This window comes from Ostrinia nubilalis, chromosome 2 (assembly GCF_963855985.1).
Source record: "Ostrinia nubilalis chromosome 2, ilOstNubi1.1, whole genome shotgun sequence".
NCBI lineage: Eukaryota > Metazoa > Arthropoda > Insecta > Lepidoptera > Crambidae > Ostrinia > Ostrinia nubilalis.
Genome location: NC_087089.1, coordinates 10,856,164 through 10,883,165, shown reverse-complemented (window position 1 = coordinate 10,883,165; position 27,002 = coordinate 10,856,164). Strand labels below are relative to the sequence as shown.

General features: G+C 37.4%; 2 protein-coding genes and 1 long non-coding RNA gene across 8 annotated transcripts; 1 reads left to right on the top strand and 2 right to left on the bottom strand.

Moving 5' to 3' along the window:
• Positions 1-784: 784 nt before the first annotated feature.
• On the bottom strand, positions 785-12,613 carry LOC135083193 (uncharacterized). Of its 6 annotated transcripts, none has more exons than XM_063977931.1 (19): positions 12,362-12,613; positions 11,993-12,118; positions 11,660-11,800; positions 11,466-11,522; positions 11,254-11,380; positions 10,988-11,140; positions 4,268-4,862; positions 3,995-4,173; positions 3,726-3,862; positions 3,462-3,637; positions 3,275-3,379; positions 2,951-3,108; positions 2,764-2,868; positions 2,518-2,688; positions 2,241-2,433; positions 1,969-2,131; positions 1,700-1,828; positions 1,444-1,569; positions 785-1,036 (listed from the first exon to the last, which is right to left on the bottom strand). In XM_063977931.1, the coding sequence occupies exons 1-19, from the start codon at positions 12,503-12,505 to the stop codon at positions 938-940; spliced, it is 3,084 nt and encodes a 1,027-aa protein (XP_063834001.1). In that variant the 5' UTR covers positions 12,506-12,613; the 3' UTR covers positions 785-937. The 6 variants fall into 6 exon arrangements, with proteins under 6 accessions (XP_063834001.1, XP_063834007.1, XP_063834015.1 ...); XM_063977937.1 differs by having other exon boundaries at positions 11,660-11,797; XM_063977945.1 differs by lacking the exon at positions 2,764-2,868 and having other exon boundaries at positions 12,362-12,612.
• Positions 4,875-10,939, top strand: LOC135083246 (uncharacterized). The gene is made up of 2 exons (XR_010259552.1): positions 4,875-5,358; positions 10,079-10,939. It is a non-coding gene; the product is annotated as an uncharacterized LOC135083246 (long non-coding RNA).
• Positions 12,614-13,044: 431 nt separating the features above from the next.
• LOC135083315 (E3 SUMO-protein ligase RanBP2-like) lies at positions 13,045-27,002 on the bottom strand. The gene is made up of 12 exons (XM_063978054.1): positions 26,809-27,002; positions 26,500-26,725; positions 20,196-25,993; positions 19,963-20,105; positions 18,464-19,878; positions 18,047-18,252; positions 17,442-17,582; positions 16,635-16,832; positions 15,890-16,213; positions 14,920-15,120; positions 14,358-14,480; positions 13,045-14,249 (listed from the first exon to the last, which is right to left on the bottom strand). Exons 1-12 carry the CDS (start codon positions 26,875-26,877, stop codon positions 14,205-14,207), a joined length of 8,889 nt encoding a protein of 2,962 aa, XP_063834124.1. The 5' UTR covers positions 26,878-27,002; the 3' UTR covers positions 13,045-14,204.

Here is a 27,002-nt window from a genome sequence, read left to right as displayed (position 1 = left end):
ACGGTTTAACTTTCCCCCGGGACAAACTTGACCACAGGATATGGAACTTGACCTTCGCTGGTTGGGTTTTTATTAGCGGTCAAGCTGTAGGTCTTGGCAACACAGGAGTTGCAGCGGTGGGAACGAGAGGTGGGAATAGCCCCATGTCTGCGCTGACGACCTATGTTGCAGAACTTGCAGTCTGTTGCAGACATAACAAGAGCGAGGTGCGAGGTAACTGCCGCATTCGTTATTTTGAACTTAATGTGGTGTTGTGTTCTATTACCAGTGGTCAGTGTAATTCCTACGTGTTCTCTCCTCAACTTTCTTTCCCTGGGATTGTCTTGGAAAAACGATAGTTAGATAGAAACCACGGAATAAAAACTTTAAAATTAATAAATTATGGAACTTCCCATAATCTGCTTTGTAAAGAATAATCAAAACATTATGACCTTTTCCTCATTAGGTCATCGTTCTAATCATAAAAAAATTAAATACAAAGGTTACCAAATACGTATTTAATTCAGACATTAGATTAGGTCCTACTTAAAAACAAATTAGTAGTTAAATCTTTCTGTTGTTTAAGTTTGTGTATGTAGTTGTTTAGGCAAGCATCTCTAAAAAAATTTAGTTTCGCTAAACATCTAATAGACGGAGCTCAGAGGTCCCATCAAAGTTGAGACACCTCAACTTTCTTCTTCACCTCAGACTCCCATCACAGCGACTGCTATAAGCAAAGCCTTTATTATTAAGCCAATTCAACGTAATGAGACGAATCCTGAAGTAATGAAGTAAAAAACTCTCATAAGATAACAAATTTATTTTAAAATATTGAATACAAATAACGTAAAATCTAATAGAACATTTGTAAGTAACTACCACTAAAAATATGGGGCAACAGTTAAGCTAGCACCTAATAAAAGAATGTAATGTAACCAATAGCAAATAAATATTTTATCTAATTTTGACGGATGATGGTACGCGATAACTTATTTTCAGTATTCAGCGGCTTTCGTGCGGATGACGGTCCCGATTCATTCAATTTCTTTTGGCTCCTCTGCAAATAAAATCCATTGTTGAGTCGAGCGTTAATGAAAACTTTCTTATGAGATCATAACATAGACAATGTTAGGCAAGTGCCTCGAGTCCCTTCTAAGAAGTGGTAACATTATTATTTTATTACCTACTTAAATAAGAAACAAATTTAACCAATCTGTTTCTTTTGGACCGTTAAAAAGAGAAAAAGAGAGAAATACTGACACGGTGACAAAAGTCACACGTGCGCGCGCGCTGTTACATAAAACATTGCATAATGAAAAATGACGGTACTTACTACCTTTTACCTACTACCCTGAGCCGCAACCGCGCCTGCGCGATTCCCATTCGATTGGACATTAACGTGCGCTACTCGAGTATGAATAATTCCTAAGGTCCAGTATTGTATTGATAATTGACTTGACTTACTGCTAGTGACTCTTTGCTCTTCTGCATTTGCCTGAGAACGTATTCGGTGTCGTCTTGTTCCGAGTCCACGCACGAAGAGACAATTTCGCCAGTCCTATGATGTCGTTCATGTAGCAAAGGTCGCATCTGAAAATTAGTATTTTTGTAGTTTATGACCTCTCAGATTCTTCAGTTTCACATTAAATATTATTGTTTAAAATAACATTGCCTGATATTGAATTAAACGTTCAACTCTATTAGTTTATGTATTTCTTACAAATTCACATTCAACAGATTTTCGTGTAGCAAGTCCTTTGCTCCAAATGTCAGTCGAGAGGTCCTCGGCTTGCGGAGTCATCCACCGCCGCAGCCCGCCGCGCCGCCGGCGCCACCGCTGCTGCAGGCCCTACGGACAGCCAGGAATTGCACTTCCAACATGAAAGAGACAAAATACGCATCAACGAAGTCGTTAATATTCAAAATAAGTGCAATTCCTAACTGTTCGAACTATTCAAAGACCTTATGGAAGATGAATACCTAAAATACCTGCATGTCATGAGTGCTGAAGCATTTTTGGTCATCTCTCCCATCTGGAGCGGCGCCACATTGACGCGGTGAGGACCGACATAGCAACTGCGTTACGGCATCGCGCAGCATTATACACGGCACCGTGATAAAAAATATTATGTTCAATATGAACTCCACTAATCTACAAAGAAATAAGTTGGATTGAGTCTATTATACAAATGACTAAGTACGCGGTATCTACTTTTCTTCTGAATTATTTCAAATAACGGAACAAAAATAACAGTAGATACTTAGGTACTAGACGAACGCTGCGTCTCTTGGTATCAGGATGTACTGGCCAACCTTCATCATCGTAGACGACGCAGCGGCCGCTCAGGCCAGGCTCATAATAATGGTCCAGTTTGCGAGGCATTTGAATTAGTTTGTCCAAGCCCCACTTAGCTACGCATCGGCAGAACAAGCCTAAACAGGCTTTTGCTAGTCCTGAAAAAAGACTATTGCATTGAAAAAGGTACATAATCTTATGATTTCTGAACGTTTTCGAGATGTCCACTTTATGGCACTAACCAAGTAACAATAAGGCCATGAGCACACCCACTGCTACCACGAATAAATTCAAGGACACGACATCGGGGTAGCAGACAGACCGGGCCCGGCGGCTTCGTTCGCGGGGTGAAAGTCCAGCGGCCACTTGTCGAGCATCTGCCATTTCTCGGCATACCAACTTTGGATCTTCATCTGAGGACAGTTCGAAGGACTTACGTATACCTTTATTAAAACCGTATATCCATGAAGCAGTTTAACCATACTTACTGAGACAAACACAGTCACAATGCCAGACGCAAAAGCACCGATCCCCTTTCTTAATAGCGACATCTCTCACAGCGACTGATTCTTCATCATCATTTACTAATGCCACTGTTAAAAATATATTACGTATTTTTGCAACTGTAAAAGCTACATAAGTTAATATACTTACATAAATACTTAACTATTTTACCTGAACAATGCACTACGTCAACGGGAAGTTCTGTGGGTAATTCAAGATGAAAACGCTGCGTATGTCGAGGTGGCAACAGAGTGGGACCAGCCACAAGCTCACTCTCTTTCTGATTAAGTAAACTTGCCATTTCTGGTCCACAATCTCTAGCTTTAACCCTGAAGAATTGGTGAGAAAGTAAACAGTACAAGTGCTATAGGTACACACTTTATGGACTGGCAGACACATAACAGCCTTTCTGAAATACTTAAACCAGTGAAACTAATAGGTATAAAAATTTAAATTAAATTTTGTATACCCCATACCAAGGAGAAAGTGACTTGCCTGAATCTAGCTGCAGCTAGTCCCTTGTTAGTAGCTTGAACTGTTATCAGAGAACGAGTTCGTCGCGAGTTATCAGCTACTATTGTATTGATGCTTCCAGACGATCTAAGAAAATATTCATCCAAAAGGTTACAAAGTTAACTACTAACAAATTTTCAATAATTTCCAAATCAAAATCTAAATTTACCCAACACGAATAAGTTGGTTTTCATCGGCGCGTGCTTCCAGGTCAATTTGAGCATGATGTGGATGCCGATGTGGTAACGTTAAGAAGTGCTCCGAGCCAAGAGAAGAAACTTTTAAATCTTCCTCATTCCCAGAGAGTAAGGCTCTTGAAACTCGAACTAGAACTCGACGATGACCCTTAACAAACGACAACGACGAATAATAACGACTTGCATTCCATATTTTTTTCCTAACAAAGTCTGAAAGTATTTCTCTTAACCTTTACCTGTTCATTTCGACCGTTTGATTCGGGCATACTTGTGAAATCTGAATAATTTCCATCACGTTTGCTCAACATATTTTTTGCTCCATCTACATCGATGATGTCATTCTTGTGTAGGACAATGTATTTTCCAACAGTATCTACAATGCATAGAAAATTAAGGATTTCGTTAGATAAATGGACTATTTCTTACTACCCAAATAGCCCGGGGCCCCCTATTTTTAGCCGTTATCGCGTTAGTAAATCATAAATAAATATTATTTTGTTCTTACTCAGATCAGTTATCATATTGTCATCACCAACGTCTGTAGAACCTTCATCACGCATAGGGACCAAGAGGCACAATTCAGCAGATGTTGGTAAAGTGAATTCATCCTTTGAAATCCATTCTGAGGGCTTATATTTTACATTGATATCTTGATCCATCCATTCGGGTTGTACAGAACTAACGCTGAAGTATAATGATTGTTAGAGTAGCGATCGATACCTATACATTAAAAAGAAAATAATTATATAAATTAATAGACATTATTATATTTTTATACCTTGCCACTTCACCTTTAGTAATGTCGTTCCACACTGTTTTTCCTTCAGGTGTACTCATCTTCTCAAAGAGTTGTACGTGTACACTGTTCCAAAGGTCAGGGCTGCCGATATCATACAATACGAAATTCTTTTCAGGGGCATTAACTCTTGACATTTTATTAGTATTTTTAGTTCTTTTATCAAAATTTTTGTGCGTGGTATGATCTAGAAAATTGTATGGTTTATCTCTATTTTCTCTAATTTTTGCAGTAGATTTTCTATGATTCTCATTTCGACTTGATCTATCTTCGGGTTTTTCCCTCTTTGATGATAGTTGATGAAGTTCGTTTTGGACATGTGAAGCCCGATGCGTATGCGGTTCAGTGTTTGGTGCCGATTTCATATAATTGTCGTCTTCTACATTATGCGTTGAGGATTTTTTGTCTAGTGTATCAGCACCGCTCGCAGGCTGTTCGAGTCTTCGGTAAAATCGATCTTTTTCGACCCAAGGAATTTTATAATCATCGGTGATATCTTCAACGATGATGTTATGTTCATGCCTTTTATCTCGTTTCCATGCAGGGTTGTTAGCTAGCGTACAACTATCTCTTTTAACTGTAATTAAATGTTTTGATGAACATAATTAATAGAACTACGTAGCATAACGTTGCTGATGTTTAAAGTCTAAGAATGATAATAATAACGTCTCGCATAAAATACAGACACGTTAAGAATCCAAAACAAGTTTTTTGTCGTTACCTCAGCGCTAACATGCAAACAGGTAAGTAAAGATAGACGTGTGAATACCGTAGCAGGGGACTAAAAACCGGTTTGGCCGTATGGGGAGACGGCGCCGACCGGCGAGGCGGCGCGGCGAGCAGAGACCCCGCGCAGCGCCGAACGAGGCCGGTTAGTTAATGCAGTGCGCTTACGTCGGCATAAATACGTCACAACAAACTATCAAAGTAACACATGGAGAAACTAATATCAGGCGTACGCGCCGAACCTTGCTTATGGAATCCAGTTCATTCTGACTATCGGGAAGTCTTAGAAAGGGAAGCAGCTTGGCAGCGAGTCGTTACGCATTGTAATTGCAAATCTATACCTGACGGTGAGTTATTTTTTAACATGAATTGTTAACATTAAAGAACTGGACGTGTGAAAGTTATTTGTTTGAGTACACATAGCAGTGTTAGCACTGATACTGCTGTTAGACACTTTCTAATGAGATAGTTTTAAGCGGTTAGAAAATGTTTATAAAATAAATTACTTTGCTTAGTTACCGTTATTACCTACTCATTGCTATTTACAGAGAAACCTAAACAATTTCATGCCGTAAAATGTTATATTGTTTCCAATACATGTAAATATGGCGTTGATAGTTATTTACGTTTATTTTTGTAACTATTCAAAAGTTTTTGCGTTCCGTACGTGTCGTAAATGTTCAGTGATTGGATAGAAGGTTAAGGTTAAGAGCCATTTCACAAAAATATTCCGCGCGAATTTAGGTAAAAGCTGTCAATGCAACGTCAAAAGAGTAAAAAGAACGCTGAAATGGACAAAAAAATCTTGAGCCGTGACCGTATTAAGACTTGATTTAAGTTATTAATTTTAAGGTAGAATGAGGTATTCAAACTTGATTAATTAATTTAAATTTTTAATAGAGTTTGTTAAGTCTTTTATATTTCGATTCATAATGAAACACGAATAGGTATAATATGTAAAATATATTAAGTACAAAATAAAGACAGTCACATAGTGAAAAATAAATCTGCCCCCTTACAGCTCCATCATCGGACCCTGGATACGAATAATGAAACACGAATAGGTATAATATGTAAAATATATTAAGTACAAAATAAAGACATTCACATAGTGAAAAAAAAATCTGCCCCCTTACAGCTCCATCATCGGACCCTGGATACGAAATATTCGTCAAGGCGAATCACACAAGCCCAAACTCCATATGGTTCTATTGTTTTGTTACGGAGGTGGCCATTGCATCTCCTCCAGATCCATTATCAGACAGAGCTAAGAAATAAATAAATAAATATTATTATAAGTAAACAAATAACTAAAATAATTCATCTTACTATCTTACTTTTTACTAGTCTTACTAATATTATAAATACGAAAGTTTGTGTGGATGTCTGGATGTTTGTTACACTTTCACGCAAAAACTACTGAACAGATTTTGATGAAACTTTACAGTACAGTACAGCAGTACTAGGCAGTCTGTGTTCAACTATCACTCGGGTCGGACGTTCCTATCGCAAGACCTTTGGTTCACTCAGTTCCGATACGACTCTAGTGCTGTGTGTAATTATTTTCGTTAATACACTGAGTTTATTAATTTCTACGAGTGGATTTCATTTTGCCTGAGACCTACGCCATGAACCCTGAACCAGAAGACCCTGTCGCCAGCGACAGCGACGCTCATCCATCCCTGGCGTCGACCAGAATAACAATGTATAGGCTATAATTTATGACGATCTGTGACAAACTAAATTTCAAGCGGGTGAAGCCGCGGGCAATACTACATATTTCATACTAGCTTTTTGCCCGCGACTTCTTCTGCGATGAAGTGGAAAATGGTTCTAAAAGAATTAAAATATTCTAAGAAAATTAATTTTGTTAAATGATTATATTTTTTGATATAAAATCTACACATCATTATGTTTAAATATTTGAATACTTACAAAATTATGAGATCTTTCTAAAACAAAATTAAAACACTACACCTGCCGCAGATTTCTTTGTAAACAATGTTTTTTTGTTTTTCCTTCAGGTGCTAAAATCACCAGGCTATTGTGTGCGCATACTCTGGAGTATTCCACATACAACTGGTCGTCGGAGAAGCATAGATTTCCATTAAGTCTACTCCCGCTACCATATGGAACTCCGCTAAAACTCGTGAGGGCGCCAACACTTGCTTTTGTATCGAAAATTAGTATGAGCAGCTGCGCACGCGGTTGCCCGTTGCAGGCTCTATGCAACCACACTATTTTATACCGGGGTCCCTAAGCATGAGATGGGAAACTGCACTCTCTTGAATTCTCTTGAATTTGATGGTGTTAGGGGAATCCTAGGAATGAATTTCCAATGGAATCTCCTCATCAATATTGCGAAATTGCGAGTTGCAATGCAATGTTACGTTTTCACTTGTTATTTTATTGTAATCTGACCTTGATTTTTCAAACACGTGTCAAAATAAAAAATAATAATTTAAATCAAAAGTACTAAGGAATATTTAATTGATATCAACTTAGAAACAAGCACAGATCACAGAAACTAAAGGGAAATGTGACAAGGGACAAATTGGAACATATTGCTTGTGAAAGCAATGATGACAGTAGCGACGTCATTATGTAAACAGTTTATATTGCTTGCATAGTACTAAAGATTATTCGAACGTTGAATACTGATACCGCAATGGATAATGAGCACATAATTTGATTTCTTTGTGTGTGTGAATTTCTAATACGACACTGAGTTTCGAACTCAGCGCATTACTTAGCATCTCTCTATATTTCTATGGAACCAAGTTATCTCCAAAATAACATTCCACACCTTTTTAACCTAGTCAGGTAATAATTTTAATAAAATACGAAGCACGTCATCTATCAATAGGATATATGTATATTTTAGAAGTTAATAAATTATGCATAAAATATAAACACTTTAGAAGTTTAGTTAAATCGTAGAATTTCTGAAAAACAAGTACTAAAATCGTACTGAAAAAAAGTATTAACATGTTATCTAATTTATTTATTAAACGTCGAATTTTATCAAAGATTTTGGACTAAAGTTTTTGAAAATATTTTATTGTAGGCTATATAGAAAAAAATTAGGATTCTAAATCGTGAAAGAAATTTTTTTCGGAGCCTATTGCCTCCAAACAAACAAACAAACAATTAAATCTTTCCTCTTTTATTAGTATAGATTTAACAACAAAACAAAACGCTTCTTTTTCTTCTTCACGAAACAAAACTCAAAGCGGATAAATAAATAAACAAATCTTTGGACAATTTCATAGCGCCATCTAGTCCAAAAGTAGGCAACCAATATGCTTGTGTTAAGGGTGGATTACTAATGTTTGGCCAAAAAACGTTTCCCAAATTATCACATCGCAAACAACGTTTCGCAAATTTTCATTTGGCAAATTCTCATTTGGCAAAACAACTTATAGCAAACTTTTAATTCGCAAATGCCGTTTTTGGCATATTATTGTTTAGCAAATTATTGTTTGGCAAAGTATGTTTTGGCAAATGTTTCATTTGGCAAAAATATTTCACGATACACTATTTACAAAATAATTTGATTGGTGCTTAGAATGGAGTACAAATTAACAAGTGGTTATTATTTTGTTTAGTGGGTAGTTAATATAAAATTTGTTCTATATAAATTTTTCATATTTCATTCTTTTTATCGAAATTCCCAAATGATTCATTAACAATAGAGGTGATTCTAGCGCTCGGCGGCCGCTGCCGCGGCACGCTTCGCTCGCCTTCGCGCGTTAAGGGTCACTGTTCTAACCTAACCTAACCCACTATTTTCTGCAATACCTACTTTCTGCAACCATACTATTTTCTGCAATCTCTTTGTTTTACATAACATTCTTGTGAAAACCATGATCAACTGCTTCTGCCTTATGGTTTGATTTGTGGGTAAGTATGTGAAGTGTCGATTTGACCAAACAAATTATTTGGGATATAATATTTGGCAAAATAAAACATTTGCTATATAAACATTTGCCAAGTAAAATTTGGCCAAATGATAATTTGTCCAAATGAATTAGTTGCGAAAAGTACAGTTGCTAAAAGTTCATTTGGGAAATGAAACTTTGGCGATAAGTTGTTTGCGAAGTGAAATTTGGCGAAAAGTAATTTGGCCAAACGGAAGGATACCGTTAAGGGTGCTATCATAATGGATATACTTTTTTATAATTTATTTATTAAATTAAATACATGGTACCTACATATTATACATAGTTACACCCAGATCCGTCAAAGAAATTAAAATTCATCATTTCAATTTCTGCTCGGCCGGCCGACTCGAAACAGCCTCTCGGCATAGTATCAAATGTATTTGGTCGCCGTACAAATCACCGCTTTACGACACGAACGCACGTAAACGTCACGGCGGGAAAAATGACACAGGTCCTGCCTTGACGGGCGCTCGCGCCATACTAATCGATGTCGGCTTGCGCATTGTAATTTATACTGATATTCACATCAATATTTTGACAAAGTGGTTACTAATATTTAAACAATAACTGTAGAAATTAATTCTACAATGAATATTCTTTATTTTGGGATACTTTTATTGCAGTTTATGCTGTGTTTTTAAACCAAAAACCACGATCAAAATGTGACGTTAATCTTAAAATTTGCCAAATTATTTTTAGATTTTACTCAATAATGGTAATGAAATTCAAGAATCTATTTCATTAATGGACTACAAGAATATATGTCCGATGATTACTATATATTTTTAAGCTTATTATATGAGCATAAATAATAGATACAGGACTTTGAAAATGAGTCTGCGGCAATTTTTTCGTAAAATGGTTGTGGGAGATGGGGCACTGTGAATTAAGCAAAAGAGTTTTAGTAAATCCGTTTCATTAATGGTCAACAACAAGGATTGACCTATCTTTCGCAGTTATTAAATAATCTCTGGGTGTTGCTTAAGATAGTAATTCATGCTTCCAAAATCTTAGAAATTCGCACGAAAATGTAAAATGGCTCTTAACCCAATCAGTGGATTAACAAAATGAAACAACTAGCACGAAGGTTTAGATAGTAACATTTTTTAAAATTTGTTTACAGTCAAAGCCGCAAGAGCAGCGTGGAGAAAATTGCGTGACAATCATAGGGAGGCACTAAAAAGGGCTAAATTGGGCCAAAACAAGCTTTTACCTGCGCAAATAACGACATGGAAATACGCCAAAGCGATGCAGTTCCTTGAACCCTACATGAAGTACAGAATTACAGAAACCATAGAAGCCGACGGACTCGACGAAAAGGACGTAAACACTTTGGACTCCGATGTATCGACTAGTGACAACGGAAATGTATCTCAAGATGTGCTTTGTTCTGCACAAAAGCGACGGTGTGTCGAAAACACAGGCGACTCCACATCAAGACCTCAGTTTGCTAGCGAATCCTCGTTGAGACTTACCCAAGCAGACGCCTTGGAATCATTTTTTGGTTGTATGTTGAAGTCTACAAGAGAAATGCCACTATGGATGCAAACACAAGTGAAGAAAAAGATTTTCGCAATTATAATAGACGCTGAAGAACAATTGTCATCGAATAATCGAAATGATGAGAGCAACACACAAAATATTCCTACTATAACAAATATAAAAACAGAAGTAATATACCCTGAAGATACCTACTAGCTAAAGTAGCTGTTCTATCCACTTTAGTATCTAGAACTTTTTATAATAAGAAAAGAAGTGATTGTGAATTACAATATTCGGTTACACACGGAATAGAACTAACTAAGTACGTGTAAAGCCACGTGTAAAAAAACTAACTAAGTTAATTTATCGGTAACATTTACATTACAGCCAAAGAAAACCGTGCAAAACATTTTTCTTTGTTTCTTTTACCTTGGTGTTACTGAAACTATATTTAAGAGCTCAATTTCATATGTTTAATATGAATAAAGACATACAATGCTGATTCTATTTTTTAATAAAACTACGACAATAGAAACATAGGATACCTTACCTCTAGTGTGATCTTGAATTGCCAGACCAATTTGGTTCTTCGAGAATTCATTTGCATGTTTTACACTAAATAACGTATTTAAGTTTGCACTGGCTTTAGACGTCAGCGATGTCATTTGTCCAGTTAAATTGGCGGCATTTTCAGGGATTAAACCTATAAAAAAAAAGAAAAAGGTCGAAAAGCTTACACGAGAAGTTCTTTGGACGATACTTACTTGGGTAAATTTAGCATTTTACATTAGAAGTTACACAACCACAAAACATTACATTGCTTAGAGTCCTGTCTTTCTTCCACTTCAGAGTCGGCCATAACATTTTGCCGCTCAGTGTTCTCGAAGTGCTGTCTCCATTCCTTCTGATCCGCCAATTCATCCAAGTTACGCTGAACACGACTCTATGTATAAAAAATCATTATTCCAAAATTAAGCAGGAACGAGTTAAAATGGGTCTACATCTACATACATAGATGACTTACTAACCTTTTTTAATTTACCCGTACCTCGATCGCTTGTTAACGTTAAAATTCCACTGACAGTCTGCAAAAAAATATGAATCCTCGTAATATTCCTTTAGTCTGTATAAAATGATACCGGTTATGAATCGACAATCAAAAATAGATTTAAATTCAACTTATCACATGCTTGATTTTTAAGAGAAATGTAATTTTGCTTACATCAATACGTCGCAGCTTGTACGCTTGCACTGGAGGATCTCTTCTTAAACGTAGGATGTAGGGGTCCAGGAGACGAGCTCGTCTCTTGTTAGATCCATCGAAGACATGCTCTATAGGAATGTATTCGTCGCCTGTGCTCTTCTGAGGAATAGTCCATTACATATGGGTTGAAATTGAATGCTCAGTCATGAAATTAATGAATTAACGGATTACGACACATTTATTATTATTTATTATGTAGTCATTGTTATTGAATAAAATTAGATTACCATCAGAGATATTATAAACCTAGCAGATACCAATGATATACAAACATCTTAGGCAGATACTTACACCTGGCTCACTAGTCACTTTAACGGTAAGTGCTAGCTTTTTAAGACATCCTTGCAGAGCGCTATGTTTATACAACTCTTCACGTTGGAAACGAGTGGCTTGATTTTCAAGGAAATTCTGATCTTCCTGTTGAATAATTGCGGCAATAACATGCACTAAACTTGTTATGTTAAAATACAAGAGCATAAAAGCAAAAATCATAGAGCGATTTTATTGAATGCTTAAAATGGTTAAGTTTCTTATTTTTTGTAGAGCATGTGGCTATAGCCTAAATATCTGAAGTTTGATTAAAACTAATTCTATACAACCATTAATAGGGTGGGTACGGTTTATACTCGATAATTTAATAGAAAACTGATATGTACTAACATTCGTTTCACAGTTTATAAACACTGCCCTAACTACAACTTGTTCTTGCTTGGGATCACTATATTCGTCAGTGTCTTTTAATTCTACATTCATTACTAACTTCGCAATGAAAATAAGAAACATCGCATTCATAATTATATGCATATTTTTGCAATAAAATTATTTCAACTTAAATTGCAAATGGTTTTGAAAATAAATACTGATAGAAATGACAGCTACGCCACAAATGTCAATATCAAGTCAATATCTTTCATTAAAACTATTTAACGTAGACGAATTCTCTATAGCGTTTACATGACACAAAAACAGGTTTCAACCCTTATCACTTAACTCTATACCTTCCCTACAAAATTATTATTGAAAGAATACCGATTATCTTTTATCGTCTTGCTGTGTGAACCGTGACCGACTAAAATCGAGCCGTGACTTCGCTTATTTTCTTCGCCTACATTTTATTATTAATACTTGGATCTTAGCCTGACAAAGCAGATAGATATTAAATTGCGATAGTCACACAAGACGCTACGTGCCGTCATTATAGCCACGATAAGGCCGACATGTGGACTAATGGTATGATAGATAAAGTATGTATATCTTTTTAACTTCATAATCTATAAGGGGATCATCGCGGCAATATAACTATTAGTCTAATGAGGAATGAATGCTTTTAATTAAAATAACAATTATCATTCTTGCGTTTATTCCACTGTCTGGCTTTAGATTAAACTAGCTTTACAATATCACGATTCAAACGAGAAAAGGAACACTATTTCTTTTAACTTTTATAAGCATGAATCTATTTTAAATAAATTAAATTCTTCAAAAACAATTAAATTCTTAACGAAAGGCAACCACTCCCTTTCTCATTTCAATTTTACATTTATATGGATTAATAACTATCATATTAAATTGAAAACTTATTAATGTCATTCATCTACAAGAAATTGACTGAATAAATCTATCTAAAATTGGCCACTTACGCCAGATTATAATGGGAAACTACGTGAGCAATTACTTTATATAAGAATGCCACACTTATGCATGCAAAAAGACCTAACCAACTCAACAACAGTCAAATACTTTTTAAAATTAACATTCATCATTGTCGGACAAATTATGTATGTCCTATCACAATAAACAATTTACATGGTTCGTTAGATCTTTTTTGAGATTAGTAAACCTAAACATTACATCCTATTTTACTTAATACGCAAATATACGGCGGAAAATCTTATCTAATATCAAACGTTTGTTCACAATTTTATTGCATGCAACAAAGCATTATCATAATAGTATCAAACAAGCAGGGTTCATCTATGCTTCGTTACTTTTATCACTTTGGTAAACAATTAAAACAAGTCAAACTCGCAAGTCACAACCAGTTTTAAGAAACTTTTTTATTTGATACTACTGTGTATCAAATCCCAAACATTACTTGTATGACTAACGATAACGCCAAGCTTTACTACAATTGAAGCTTCTATTTATCATAATAACACGTAAACAACTGTAAGAGTCAAGTGATTCCCGATTTTATCATTTAAGTCTACACATGATTGAAAATACGAGGTCAAATAATACACTTAATTTTTAAGATGATTACAATCATTAAATCCATGAATATATCTGCTTGTGAGATCTATGTTTACATTATTTAAAAAAACAATTAAGTATTAACAAAAAAAAAACAATGATTCTAACAAAAACCCTTTCGTCACCTAGACTTTGCGAACATAAATACAGACTAAGAAAAGAAAAAACATTATACACTTATAACTTATTAAACCAATTCTAAAACTCTACATCCGAATCACTACGCGAGATTTGTTACACAATCCGACTTCTAGGATTCTGGATCCGTTGACGAATAGGTAGCAGCTTTGCTGGTCTGCAACAACCAAAGTCGCGGTCACTCTCAAAAGTCAAAGTAAAAAATAACCAAAATAATGTTGCATAAATGTCCTTTCGTGACGTAAAATTAAGTAAAGACACTCACCTCACAACTATCGTAGAACTGCATAGCGGTCTCCCCATCGTGGAAGTTGATGGTGACGGTTTTGTCCACAGGCAGGTTGCTGGTGTAGTCTATACCATACCACGAGCACGAGTTGCCCGTCATCTGTAAAAAGGGGATTAGATAACTTCTCATATAATTAGGCAGTAGAAGAGGGCTCAAGAAACGTCGTAATATTTGTCCATCACATTTGGAATCGTAAATTTATAGTAAGTCTATACTTATAGTCTATCTATACTATAGACGGTAATACACATGCATGCCTGTAAGACGGAACAGTAGCGTGCATGATAGTTATCGGGGGTTTGGTTCATAATATGGACAGTCACTGCATCGACAGTCGCTGTATCAAAAACGTTGCGTCGACAGACATAACTCCAAAATTCCAAATCGATGGTACACTACATCGACATTTGACAGTACATACATCAAATCGATAGATACCATATCGATACTACGTTGTATCGACGCGACAGTACACCATTATTTACCGATGATACACAAGTTTTTTTAAATCACAAGGAGTCACAAGTGGATTGCTCACCTTGAAATCAGTGTCGGTGTGTATGAGCATGTCGGCGAGTATCTCGCCGGTGTCGGCGTCGGTGACCTGGATCTTGGGCGAGTAGACGTCCTGGTCGTACAGCACCTGGATGTGCGCGTTGTCGCAGCTGGTGCTGGCCGAGCCCTGCTGCACGCGCGCCGCGCCCGAGCACGCGAAGTGCACGCCCGTATCGTCGTCCTCCTGGGACAAAGGCATAGTTGGGTATTTGACACCCTTCGGTATTATTTCGGTATTATTATTTGACGACCGAAGGGTGTCAAATAATATAATAAAAGTACGGCTAGCACGAAAAACTTTCGAGTTCGAATCGTTTGCGTATTCGAATCGCCATCAAAAGATTTAGTACGAAAACTACAACAGCGCCCTTGGGAACGTGTCGTAAAGTGAACTTAGTATGAGAAATGGATGGACGAAACTTATTTTGAGAATAATTGTCACGTTATCGTTTATTTCGAAGATTGAGTATTGAATTTTGTCGAATACGCAAACGAGTCGAAGACGAAAGTTGTTCATGCTAGAGGTACTGGTAAGTGGTTTCGACAACGAAAATATAAAGACAATAATCCTCTTACGCACAAGTTACATACATAGAACACATTTTATTGTACACCACACTAGAAAAGAAAAGAAAGAGAAAGAAGTATACAAAAGATACGTCACAATTTAGGCGGTCTCAAGTTCTACAAAAGAACTCTTATCATTATAGCATTACAATAATAGGATTTCAAACAAATGTAGATTTCTGTTTTTAGTTGCTTGGAAATGGGTAAATAGTCAATGACAAAGATTGTTTGGACATTCCTTAAAAATATGCCAATTGATTAGTGGTATAAATGCCTATTACACAACATCTTTAATCTTGTTGTGTGTCTAGCTAGCTAGAGAAAGAGAACTAATAAATATCAATTGAAAATATGTGTCATATGCTGAAATACTAAAAATTACATACCTCATTGTAATATCCATCGTAGTCATCTTGATTTTCATAATCGTGCTCGTAGTCTTCGTCATCGTGTTCCTCTGTTTCCTCTTCGGCCGGCTCTTGGAAGTGGACTTGCCTCAGCGGCTCCGACTCAGACGGCTTGCTCGCTTGCCCGTTGGCCTTACTATCAGCCTTCGAGTCGTCTTGTGACGTCACCGCAACGGCTGAGACAGCGGGGTCGGCGCGGGCGCTGTCCGCCAAATGCTTGGGTAGCCTCAGAGGCGCCACTCCCGAGAATGTTTTACCCTCTTTAGCCTCTCTGATGGCTTGGGCGGCCAGAGCTTGCAACTTCTATAACAAATTATTGAATTTTTTGTCAGTATTTTGGTCGATGTTTATGGATATATGGTAAATTAGATGGCATTTCAATTAAAAACTGCTAAATATTTTTTATTTTTCTGAAATATAAATGCTGACTCTTTCTTTGCTCAGAGGCTAAGTACATAACATCCTCGTCTCTGAATCGAGAATCCGATGTATTTTCTAATAAATAGTTCACATTTAGTTTCTTTAACACATAAGTTTAGTTATTATTATACATACAATAGCACATCAGAATAAACATTTTTGTTGCAAGTCACCCCCATTACAACAGCTTTAGCGTTTAGCTTGACGTACTCGTCTGTACATAACGTGCCAATGATTTTATGAAAAAATATGCGAAAGTGGTAAGTGTGCGAAAATGATTAAAAAAAAACTCATAAAAACGTACCCTTACACACTCCATGACCTTATCTCGGAAGCTGGTGGCCATGTCGAGGTTCTTGAACCGGACCGCGAGCGTCTCCTGCTCGCCGGCCGCCGTCTCCGCGTAGTTGATGCCGCCCCACGTCCACGCACGGTCGGAGTTTTTCATCGGAAGGAGGTCTAGGTCCATGAATAGTAACATGTTTAACACGGCTTTGTGTACCTGTGGAACAATTTACAATGTTACATTTCATTTTGACTCTTTTGCAGTGGGAATTTAGTTTCAAACATATTTTTTGTAAACTCATTCCCCTTTTCAAAGACAATGATGCGCTTTTACACCATCAATCCCTAATTTTTAAGTGACCCCTATGAAAATAAAATTCCTGTTATGTGTTACCATAGGGATTGATGGCGAAAACGGGCATGCGACATTTGAAGTTGCTATGTCCGTTTAGGGGTTAACCTGTATGTTATGTAATGCTTTTGTAGTCGTGGTTAAAAAATGAATTGATATAAGCTTTTTATTAGCTAGATCGAGTGGTTCTCAAAGCGACTTCGATTTTTAGGAGTCGTTTCTGATAAACCATAGAAACTCAATGGTGATTCAGGAGAGTGACCTAAAGCAAGCAAGGGTTTACCCTCAACAGAAAATAATGGAAAGTGTTTATTTAGCTCTCATGTACCCTAGGACCTAAATCACTAATTTTAGTTCAGTTCACAGCAATACTGCTGCATATTAAATAATACCTGAAAATAGGTAGATTTGAAGCATTCACATTGCACACAATAAGAGGCCCTGTTAACATTGATAGAATAAAATTCGCCTTACCTGTTCCCTACGAAGCAACATTCTGTAAGTTTTCTTCCCGGGGTGATACAGAATTTTCATTTCGCCAACGCCACGTTCTTTCCACTCCCGGGATTTGTCATCATACCGGTACAACTTGCCGCGCTCGCCGAATATCTTTTCCTGGTAAATGAATAAACTGTTAAAAACAAGTTCCAATAAATACTATAAAGATCACACAGCACATCAAGCTAAAGACAGTGTGATACAGGCTATTTTTCAATAAAAAATGTATAGTCTAGTGCTGTACATATGAGCCGGTTTCCACCAAGGTTTAGCGAAGTGGAGATGAGAAGTGTTTTGAATAAAGCTTCAACCACACCAACGCTTGCAGATCGCCAACGCCGGCGCGATCAAAGGCCAATGACATGCCATAAGACATGGCCATGTCGCGCGACCCATGACAGTTAACGCGACCTGTCAGTCCCTATGATTGCGCCGTGATCGCGCCGGCGATGGCACGCGTTGGTGTCGTTGAAGCATTACCAATCAGATAAGTTCGCGCGATACATCTCTTCTCTTCTTCGCTCCGTTCCGCCTTGGAGGAAACCGGGCCTAAAGATTTTTTTAGAGAAGTGATAAATTACCTCGTCTTCTTCGCCAGTGGTAACAACAATTTTGTCTGGCAGAGGTACTATGGGTTCGTAATGAGGGTCGTATTCCTCGTCGGCACCCCCGCCGCCCTCGTCGCCCGCTCCACTCTCATTCTTAGACTTATTGGCTGCATCTGATGATTTTGAAGCCGAAGTGAAGAGCTGCTGGCCAGCACCTTCCCATTTGAAATCGGTATTTTCTGGAATAAGGTTAACATCGTTAGTTATTAATTAAATCGTTTATAAATAAAATTATAGAACCCAGCACTTCTTTTTCCGTAACTTTATTTGTGAATTTGGTTTGTCTATCATCTATTAAACAGAAAAGTAATTAATGTATATGAAACAGTCATCATTTTCAATTAATAGGACGCAACTAGAAGTGCCAGGTTGATATTAAAGTAAACATACTTTGAGCATTGAAGCCAGGACCGCTAGTTGACAATGCAGCGAACGTCAAAGTGTTGTCGACCATGAATGGCGTATCTTTCTTTTCATCACTGTCTGGTTTGGACCCGTCCGTTTTTGTATCAGGTTTCGGGGGCACTGTCACGCCTTGCTTAGCCGGTTCCATTGCTGCACCCGCTGTCCAGGGTTGTTTAGTGCCAAAAATAGATGTACCGTTTCCAAAAACTTGGGGTTGTGGAACAGACACATTAGACCCAAATGATGTAATGCCACTGGTTCCGAAGATTGATCCCGGAGTTTTCGACTGGTTGTCTTTCAATGACGCCGGGCCGAACAAACTGCCTTGGTTAGCACCACTAAATAAATTAACAGGTTTTTGGTCATCGCTGCCAAACAATGATTTTACTTCAGATTTTTCGGAATCATCCTTTTTATCACTTGAAGAAAAACTAAATATTGATTTGTTCATAGATGTTCCAGAATTCAAACCACCAAAGACAGGATTCGCCTGGCCGAATAGAGGATTTTTTTGTGCAGCCCCAAATATAGATTTAGCATCAGTATTTTGCTTTTCTTCTGCAGATATATTTAAAGTATTTAATTTTGGTGGAGCTATGATGGAAGTCTTGGCACTTGTCGGCGTCTGTGTCTCGCTGCCGCTGAATATAGATGAGTTTTTACTGATTGGTGTTCCAAATAAAGTTTTTTGTTCTCCTAGACCACCAAAGAGGCTTGGTTTCTGAATAAAGCTGTTTTCTTTGTCGGTGTCATTGGTAATTGTAGTGTCAGCTGAGGTCGGCGTGATTGATTTAGTGTTGGAGCCGATCGCGCCTAAAGGAGTCCGGAATACAGATACGTCAGCAGTTTTATCAAAGTTGGCAGGAGTACCATATAGCGAAGTTGCAGGACTATGGAAGGTCGGTGTTGTAAATTTAACAGGAGTTGAAGTTGCTGTCGTTATAGCTGGTAAACTTTTAGGCGCAGCACTTTTAGATTTAGATTCTTCGTCGTCTGCTTCACAGCCGCGGCAGCCTTGGCAAGGTTCTTTAACTTTGTATGTGAAGAAATTCTCGGGTAGCATTAATTCCTTGGCCTTTTGTTTCTCTTCTGTCGTAGCTTGTGTTTCACTAACGAAGACTACGTCATCACTTTCGCCAGCACTCTTACTTTTTTCTGTATCGGCTTTAGTGGCGCATTCAGAACTGCCGCCTCTAGCCTTATCTGCAGCGTCTTTGAATTGCGTTGCAACGTCATTGTTTTTGAACCTGAGGCAGAAGTTTTGCAGTTTTAGCTCTCCTTCGCTGAAATCATTTGCAGTAAACAGCCATGTCTTCTCATCTTTTGGTTTATAAATAATTTCAGCTGTTAAAGCATGATTGAGACATATTTTGTGGACTTGCTCCCGACGCATTACCACCCTGAAAAACAAAAAAAATAGTGTGATTATATTTTGTAAAAAAATAAGAAAATTATGACTTTTTGTCATCCTATTGCTACATTACCTTAATTTTCCAGTTTCTTTATGTTTCAAAATTTTCACTACGCCAAGTCCGCGTTCTTTCCATTCGCCAGAAGTGAAAATGAACAATTTTGCTCTATGCCCATATAATTCATCTTCATTTTCTTCTCCTGTGATAACTTCCACCTAAAAACGACAAATATTTATAAATATTGGAAAAAACACAATAATATAAAAAGTTAATTTATCATAAACATCAAAGGATAAAAATCTTACCTTATCTGGCATAGGAATCACAGGGCTGAAATGAATGTGGTGACCTTCATCTTCAGAAGCGTACTCATTATCATCACTGTCGTCACCCTGTTGCCCCTTTGGCGACTTGATGGGACTCTTGCCCTTAGGTGGTGTTTTGGGTTTAAAAACGAAATCAAAAGTACTACTCTCCTTAGATCCAAATGGACTATTAGTGAATGCATTTTGCGGGGTTGGCAACAGAGCTGGTTTAGGTGCAGGTTTCTCAGTTTCTTCAGTCTTCTTTATGCTAAAATTGAGTGGTCCTTCTGCCCCAGTGGATAATTTCAGTGGTTCAAATACATTTGTTGTAGCTTTTTGTTCGCCAAAAGTTAGGACACTCGGAGTGGTATCCTGAGCTGATGGAACACCAAATTTGAATTTATGTGCACCAGTCCCATCAAAAATGGAAGATACTGCTACGGCAGGCTTTTGCTCAGTTCCTGGAGTTGCGGCTGGTATGCCAAAATTAAATTTGGGTCCTGAACTGATCGAACTAAATATTGATTTTGACTCTTTGGGCACCGCATTCGGATCTTTGGGACTGTTGCAAGCACTGCAACTTTCGAAACTTTCTTCATTCCTGACTAAGCATTGTTTGCATTCCCAAGTACCCTCTTTGGGTTTGAATTTGTCACCCCAACCAGTTACAGTTGTTGTAACTACTGAATCAGTTTTTGGTGGCACGCTAGCCGGCGGAATGCCAAATCTAAATTTCATAGTACTATCTGTTGTTAGTTTCAATCCTGGTTTAGTAGCTGAAGGGTCTTTTGGGTTGTTGCATGCTGTACAAATTTCAACAGCTGCTTCATTACGAACCAAACAATTCTGGCATTCCCAAGATCCAGGTTTTGGTTTAAAGGCATCACCCCAACCGGCTGGCGAAACTGTAATAACTGCTGTTGGAGTGCTTAATACTGGCTTTGTATTAACAGTCTTTGAATCATTTGCTGAACTTTGAGGCTTAGGCTGTTCGCAACAAGCGCATTTAGTAAAATCTTCTAAATTATTAGTGTAGCATGTTTCACAATGCCAAGACCCAGGCTTTGGTTTAAACTTATCACCAAACCCACCTTGAGTGTTTTGTTTTGCAGCATTTTGCTCTTCTTTCGCTGCTTTAGTGTTTTCATTCATTTTAGATTGAGCAGACTTTACTGCTTCGATGAAATCGTCACAAGTTTGTACAGTTTTAAAACGTAAGCAAAATGTTTCTGCTACTAACTCTCCCTCTGAAAAATCTTTTGCACACCACGTGACCGCTTTATCGATATTGTTCATCTTTTTGAAAGTCATTTCTTTTGTCACAGCGTGATTACAGCACACTTTCATGATTTGTTCTCGTCTCATGAGAAGTCGCACTTTTTGGTTGTTATCTTTATGTACTAACAGTTTAATGTTGCCAAGACCTCGTTCTTTCCATTCTTTCGAAGCAGCATCAAATCTTAATAACTTAGCACGATGTTCAAACAGAATATTTTCATCTTCTTCACCAGTTTTTTGTTCTACCAAAGCTGGTAGTGGTACTACAGGTTTGAATTCAACATTGGGTTCGAATTCTTCAACTGTGTCTGAATTGTTCAGTTTATTATTTGATTCCACTTTTTCCTGAGGTGTACTACTGGTATTAGATGATGGGTTAGTCAATAGCTGGGAGCTGAAAAGGTTGCTAAATGGACTGCTTGTATTAGTTTTAAAAGTCAATCCACTAAATATATTAGCCTTAGTGGTAGGAGCCTCTATTTTACTTTCAGTTATTGTATCATCCTGTACTGGCTTGAAGGTGGGTGTACTACTAAACGTAAAGCCTCCGACTGCGAACCCAGATTTAGTTGTCTGAGGAGTGCTAAGGGCTTCACTTTTGACTGGTGTGATCGACACATTTGGCGTCTTGACAACTGTTTCTCGTGGAGCAGTCATATCTTTGGGAGTGTTTACGGTGCTGGTGCTTGACTCATTGCGCGCTTCTTCAAACTTGTTATAAAATTGCAAAGCAATATCTGCTGTTTTAAAGCGTATGCAGAATTTCTCCAAAATTACGGCCTCATCAGCAAAGTCATTTGCAACCCAAAAGTAAGCTTTGCTTTCATTTTTCATTGGTTTGATTTCCATTTCAGGGGTAATAATATGATTGGCACATATTTTATGTATTTGTTCTCGCCTCATTAATACTCGAACCTTTCCAGTAACACGGTGTTTCAGAAGTTTCATTTCACCAATTCCTCTTTCTTTCCATTGTTTATCAACAAACCGGAATAATTTAGCGCGTGCACTAAATATCACATTTTCATCTTCTTCGCCGGTAGTGACTTTCACTTCAGCTGGTAAAGGTATAATTGGTTTAAAATCGGGACATGGATCATAATTTTCCACAGAAGTGTTGCTTCTTTCTGAGAGAGTTCTAGATTTATTGAGACTTGTATTCGGTGATGGACCAACTCCATCAACAACACTTCTAGAATTATCCAATGTGTCTCCAAAGCTCGAATACGAGTCATTAGCAGCAGTTGGTGTAGATATTACACCAGTTGACGAAGCAGTCTTAAATACGGTTGATTGATTCCAGTTGGTCAACGGGCTGCTACTTGTATTAACATTGAGTTTGTTGCCTGAAGATGGGAAACTGAATACTGGCGGGGACACAACTTTGTTGTGACTTGTAGTTGGCATCGGTATTTGATAATTATGTGGCGTCGTGCCTTTAATATGTTTAGATGGAATAGTTACACTCAGAATTGGTGCAGGGGTCGTTGTGCATGTTGGCAGGGGGTCAGAAGAAGTTATGACAACGTTAACCGGTAAAGATCGAGGGATTTCTTTAGAATCCTTTGAAACATTAGGAACAGATTTGGTAGCACTTACTGCCGTGGCAGAAGATGGCACAGTTACTGTTGGAACAGTCGGAATAGATGAAACTGATGGCAACGTAGGAACTGTAGGTGCTGTAACGACGCCAGAAACTGTAGACGCTGTTTGAGCTACAAGTTGCGCAACATCCAAAAACATTGGATCAGGGGTAGGATAGACACCAGGATAATTCATTTGCCTAGTAGGGTCAAAAATTTGAGGTGCCCCTGGTACTTGAGATGCTTGACCAAATTGAGAATACTGACTGTAAAGATTGTATAAGTTCTGACCGTACAATTGATAGGGATTAGGTGGTGCAGGGAAAGGAGGCACTAGACGCTGATTGAATGGAGGCATTACTTGTGGAGTAAATTGTAATGGAGTAGTAAAATTACCAGCATTTTCATTTGTTCGGTATTCATCTTCTAAATTATATAAATCATTTTCATCAATATTCTGTTCAGAAGAAGCTTTTTTAAGTTTATTTATCTCTTTCTTCATTTCCGCAATTTGCTTTTTTAATTCACCCACATCTTTGCACTCATTTCTACATTCATCTATTTGATCTTTAACATGATCCACTGATATCTTCAGAAGTTTAAATTGATCTGTAGTGTTTTGTGTGTTAGTCTGAATAGTACTTATAATTTCATTTCCTAATTTGCGATTTTCTTCAAACCATCTTTTTGTTTGTTCTATGAAGTCATTCATTGTTGAATCTCTTTTCTGTAGATTCCTTATTTCTGTTTCTATTCTCTCTAAATATCTATGATCAATTTGGGTGGATTCGAGAATGTGCGAGTCAACAGCTGTACGGTAATTAGTTACATTCCTGTTTGTTGCCCCTTTAGGTGTTGAACTTAAATTTCGAAAAACATGATTGCTTCTTTGTGGAATATACTCTCCAACAAGGGACACATTCTCATCTGATGAATACTTACCATCTGCGTCATTTGTAACAGAGCCAGATAGATCAGGGTCTACTTTGTTAATCAACTTTTCAAGATCATCAACTAACTCTTGAGTATCGGAATATAGCTGACTGTTTTTGTATGTTTCATTTTGTTTTAAACTTTCCATAGCTTTATAGGCTATACCTCTTGCTCTTGTTAATAATGTAACATACTTGTCTTTTGGGCAATTTTCTTCCAAAGCAATTTTTCTGTATGTTTGGCTCAGATGATAAAATGCTTCAGGCGATTTTAAATTTGAAAGTAATTCAATGGCTCTGTCATATTCGGAATCATTTATGTAATTCAATGCTACAAAAAGTTTGCTTTCCTCAATCAAAGAATTCAGATCTTTGGAGCTGAGTTCTTTGTGTGTATAGTCAAATAACCTTTTTTCAGGTAATTTTATGACTAGTTTGCTTTTTAGTTTCTCTAGAAGAGGTATAGCTGAAGAATAGTATAAACCTGCTCTTTTCTCCAAATTGTTCTTCTCCTCAACAGCAGTAGTAAGCTTGGCTCGTTCACTGAAAATGTGAGCTACTATACACAGCAGTTCTGGATCTAAGCCATGATTGTCAACACATCTTACTACTTCAATTCCTCTACTCAGTGTTGCTCTAATGTCTGTCAAATCTGCACCCAACTTATTCTGGCTAAAAAGGTAAGCAAGCTCCCACCACTTCAGGTGAGGGATGAGACACAGCAAATCTGTGATGTTAGCAGGAATCACAGCAGGTTTATCAGAGGGCATGTAAGGTGTCTCTTTGGATTTTTGTTGCTTGGATGTTAATGCAGCAAAGTAAAGGAAAGACTGAATATCTAACTTATTTAAAGACTCAGGACCATAGTTAGATGCACTTGGTGTCAGAGAATCAAATATAGTACACTTGAAATGAGCATAGTTTTTATAATTAAGTATCATCCAAACAAAGTGGTGTAATGAATTTGCATATTCTCTTTGAGCATCAACATCAATAGCTTCCACTTCAATTCTTCTTGGCAATCTTAGGGTTGGTGTACTGAAAGCATTAGATGTAGCAAAATGGGATGATTTGATCTTGCTCAAATGACCTCTGTTAGTAAAAATTTTCTCATACAACTTATCTCTCCAATGTGTCCCAGAACAACATTGAGATATGCGTTCCAGAAAAGCCTGGCTTTTATCTTGGCTATTTGAAATTAGATAGTGTCCAGATTGAGAACACCTGTATGAAGCTTCAGAATGCCAGCGTTTTACTGCTTGTTGTTGTTTTTCAGGAGCATTTGATAGCCAGTTAACTTTGGAATCTATGGGTGCAGAGTGCCATGCAATGAGCATCAAAGGACCTGCAAATTGTGTGGCGTCACGCCAGGTCATCTGGTCTTTTTTAGCTTTTTTCAAAAGAAATGTAGCAGAATGAAATGCAAATTGTCCTCTATGATGCTGCATAAGACTTGCATGAAATTCACCAAAACCAGGTGTAGCTCCAGCTTTGGCTACATTCTCAATATCTTGGTCATAATGAAAAAGAAGTTCATTAGACTCAACCAAACTTTTAGATGGACCACTTGGAGTTTCTGTCAAACTCAAGACGCACATGCGTTCTCTGACTGTTAATAAAAGTAACTGATAAAGCCAATCATTAGTGTTATGGGAATGATGTTTGAGAAGCTCAGCTAAGGTTTCATACCAAGCAAAGTTGTTATGAAATGTTTTTCCTCCAAATTCTACATTACAACTGTGATCAATTGCTTTTTTTATTTGGTTGGTATGAAGATAGTGCTTCAGAAGTCGAGCATGAAGTATGGCATCCATAGGCCTGACCACTAATTCGGCAGTCAAGAGATCAACGAGTGCCTCAGAGTCCGGGTTCGACATGGTAACTAGTCTCTCACGTAATCTGAATGTTACTGGGTGTCTTGGGAATATAGCTTCGGCCTTTTCACACCAGTATCTAGCACGTCCAGGATCTATATTTACCTCATCGTCGACAAGAAGTTCACAAACTGAAAAGAAAAAATGAATCTTTTATAAGGCAAGATCATAATTCACCTATTTACACATTCAGATTTACTAAAATTTCTCTAAATTATAATATGTAAAACTTATGCAAGTATTTACAGTTTATCTGTTAATTCCAGCAAACTACATGAAGAAACACAAGAAAATAAATTGTTTGTATGCTAAACTAGTGATTTAAAATTATGCAAATTTTAAAGAACAGTTATTTCATACATAGATCCTTTGCTCACTTTTAGCACCCGAGATAAAGGCGATGGAAATAATAACAGCTCAGTTGATTTGGTCACTAACAATAACAGTTGCCTTTACAAAGTATGTTACATACTGTGATAACAATACGAATATTGTTAGTTTATTTTAGTACTACACTAAAAGTTCTGTCTATAAATAATATAGGTACCAGCTAGGGATACTGATGATGCATCATGCCATAGGTTAGCCTCATAAATACACAATGTAATAATACAAAACAAAGTCATATTCTACTTACTGTCCAAAATCGTACTGGTCTGTGTCGGGTCTATATCCAGAGAAGTTTTGTATTGTTCAAGTGCTTTCTCCTTCTGTCCCAATTTTTGTAATGCTTGTCCAAGCAATTTGTACGCCGCTGCGTTGTTGTCTTTCTGGGTGAGGTATTGCTCAACATATCTCTGACAGCTTGCATAGTCACCCACTTCGTAATAGAGTCGAGCAATAGAATATGCCCGAGTTTTGAACTGAAAAGAATGTATCGTAAAATTAACGCCATCATAACCCTTGAAAACATGATCGTCACCGCAATGTGAAAGATTAAACTCACTTCTTTTACCGATAATTTTGATATCAAATTCTCCACGTGTTTATCTACGTCCTTTTTATTTCTATACATTTTCACAATAAATCACAAACCAATTTGCAACCAATTTGACCGTTTTTCACTTGCACAAGATGAAATCGCGTGGGGTAAAAGATCGGCAAATTCGTTTTTTTTCGAGATTTTTAACCTGGGTTGCC

Excerpts from the sequence above, each read along its gene's own strand:
- LOC135083315 (XM_063978054.1), bottom strand. The coding sequence starts at position 26,877 with ATGTATAGAAATAAAAAGGACGTAGATAAACACGTGGAGAATTTGATA. Across the intron at positions 25,994-26,499 it reads GACCAGTACGATTTTGGACA|TTTGTGAACTTCTTGTCGAC; the intron begins GTAAGTAGAATA and ends TTTTCTTTTCAG. Across the intron at positions 16,214-16,634 it reads AGGTCATGGAGTGTGTAAGG|AAGTTGCAAGCTCTGGCCGC; the intron begins GTACGTTTTTAT and ends AATTTGTTATAG.
- LOC135083193 (XM_063977931.1), bottom strand. The coding sequence starts at position 12,505 with ATGCATATAATTATGAATGCGATGTTTCTTATTTTCATTGCGAAGTTA. Across the intron at positions 2,869-2,950 it reads TGACGTAGTGCATTGTTCAG|TGGCATTAGTAAATGATGAT; the intron begins GTAAAATAGTTA and ends TATTTTTAACAG. Across the intron at positions 2,689-2,763 it reads TTGTGACTGTGTTTGTCTCA|ATGAAGATCCAAAGTTGGTA; the intron begins GTAAGTATGGTT and ends AACTGTCCTCAG.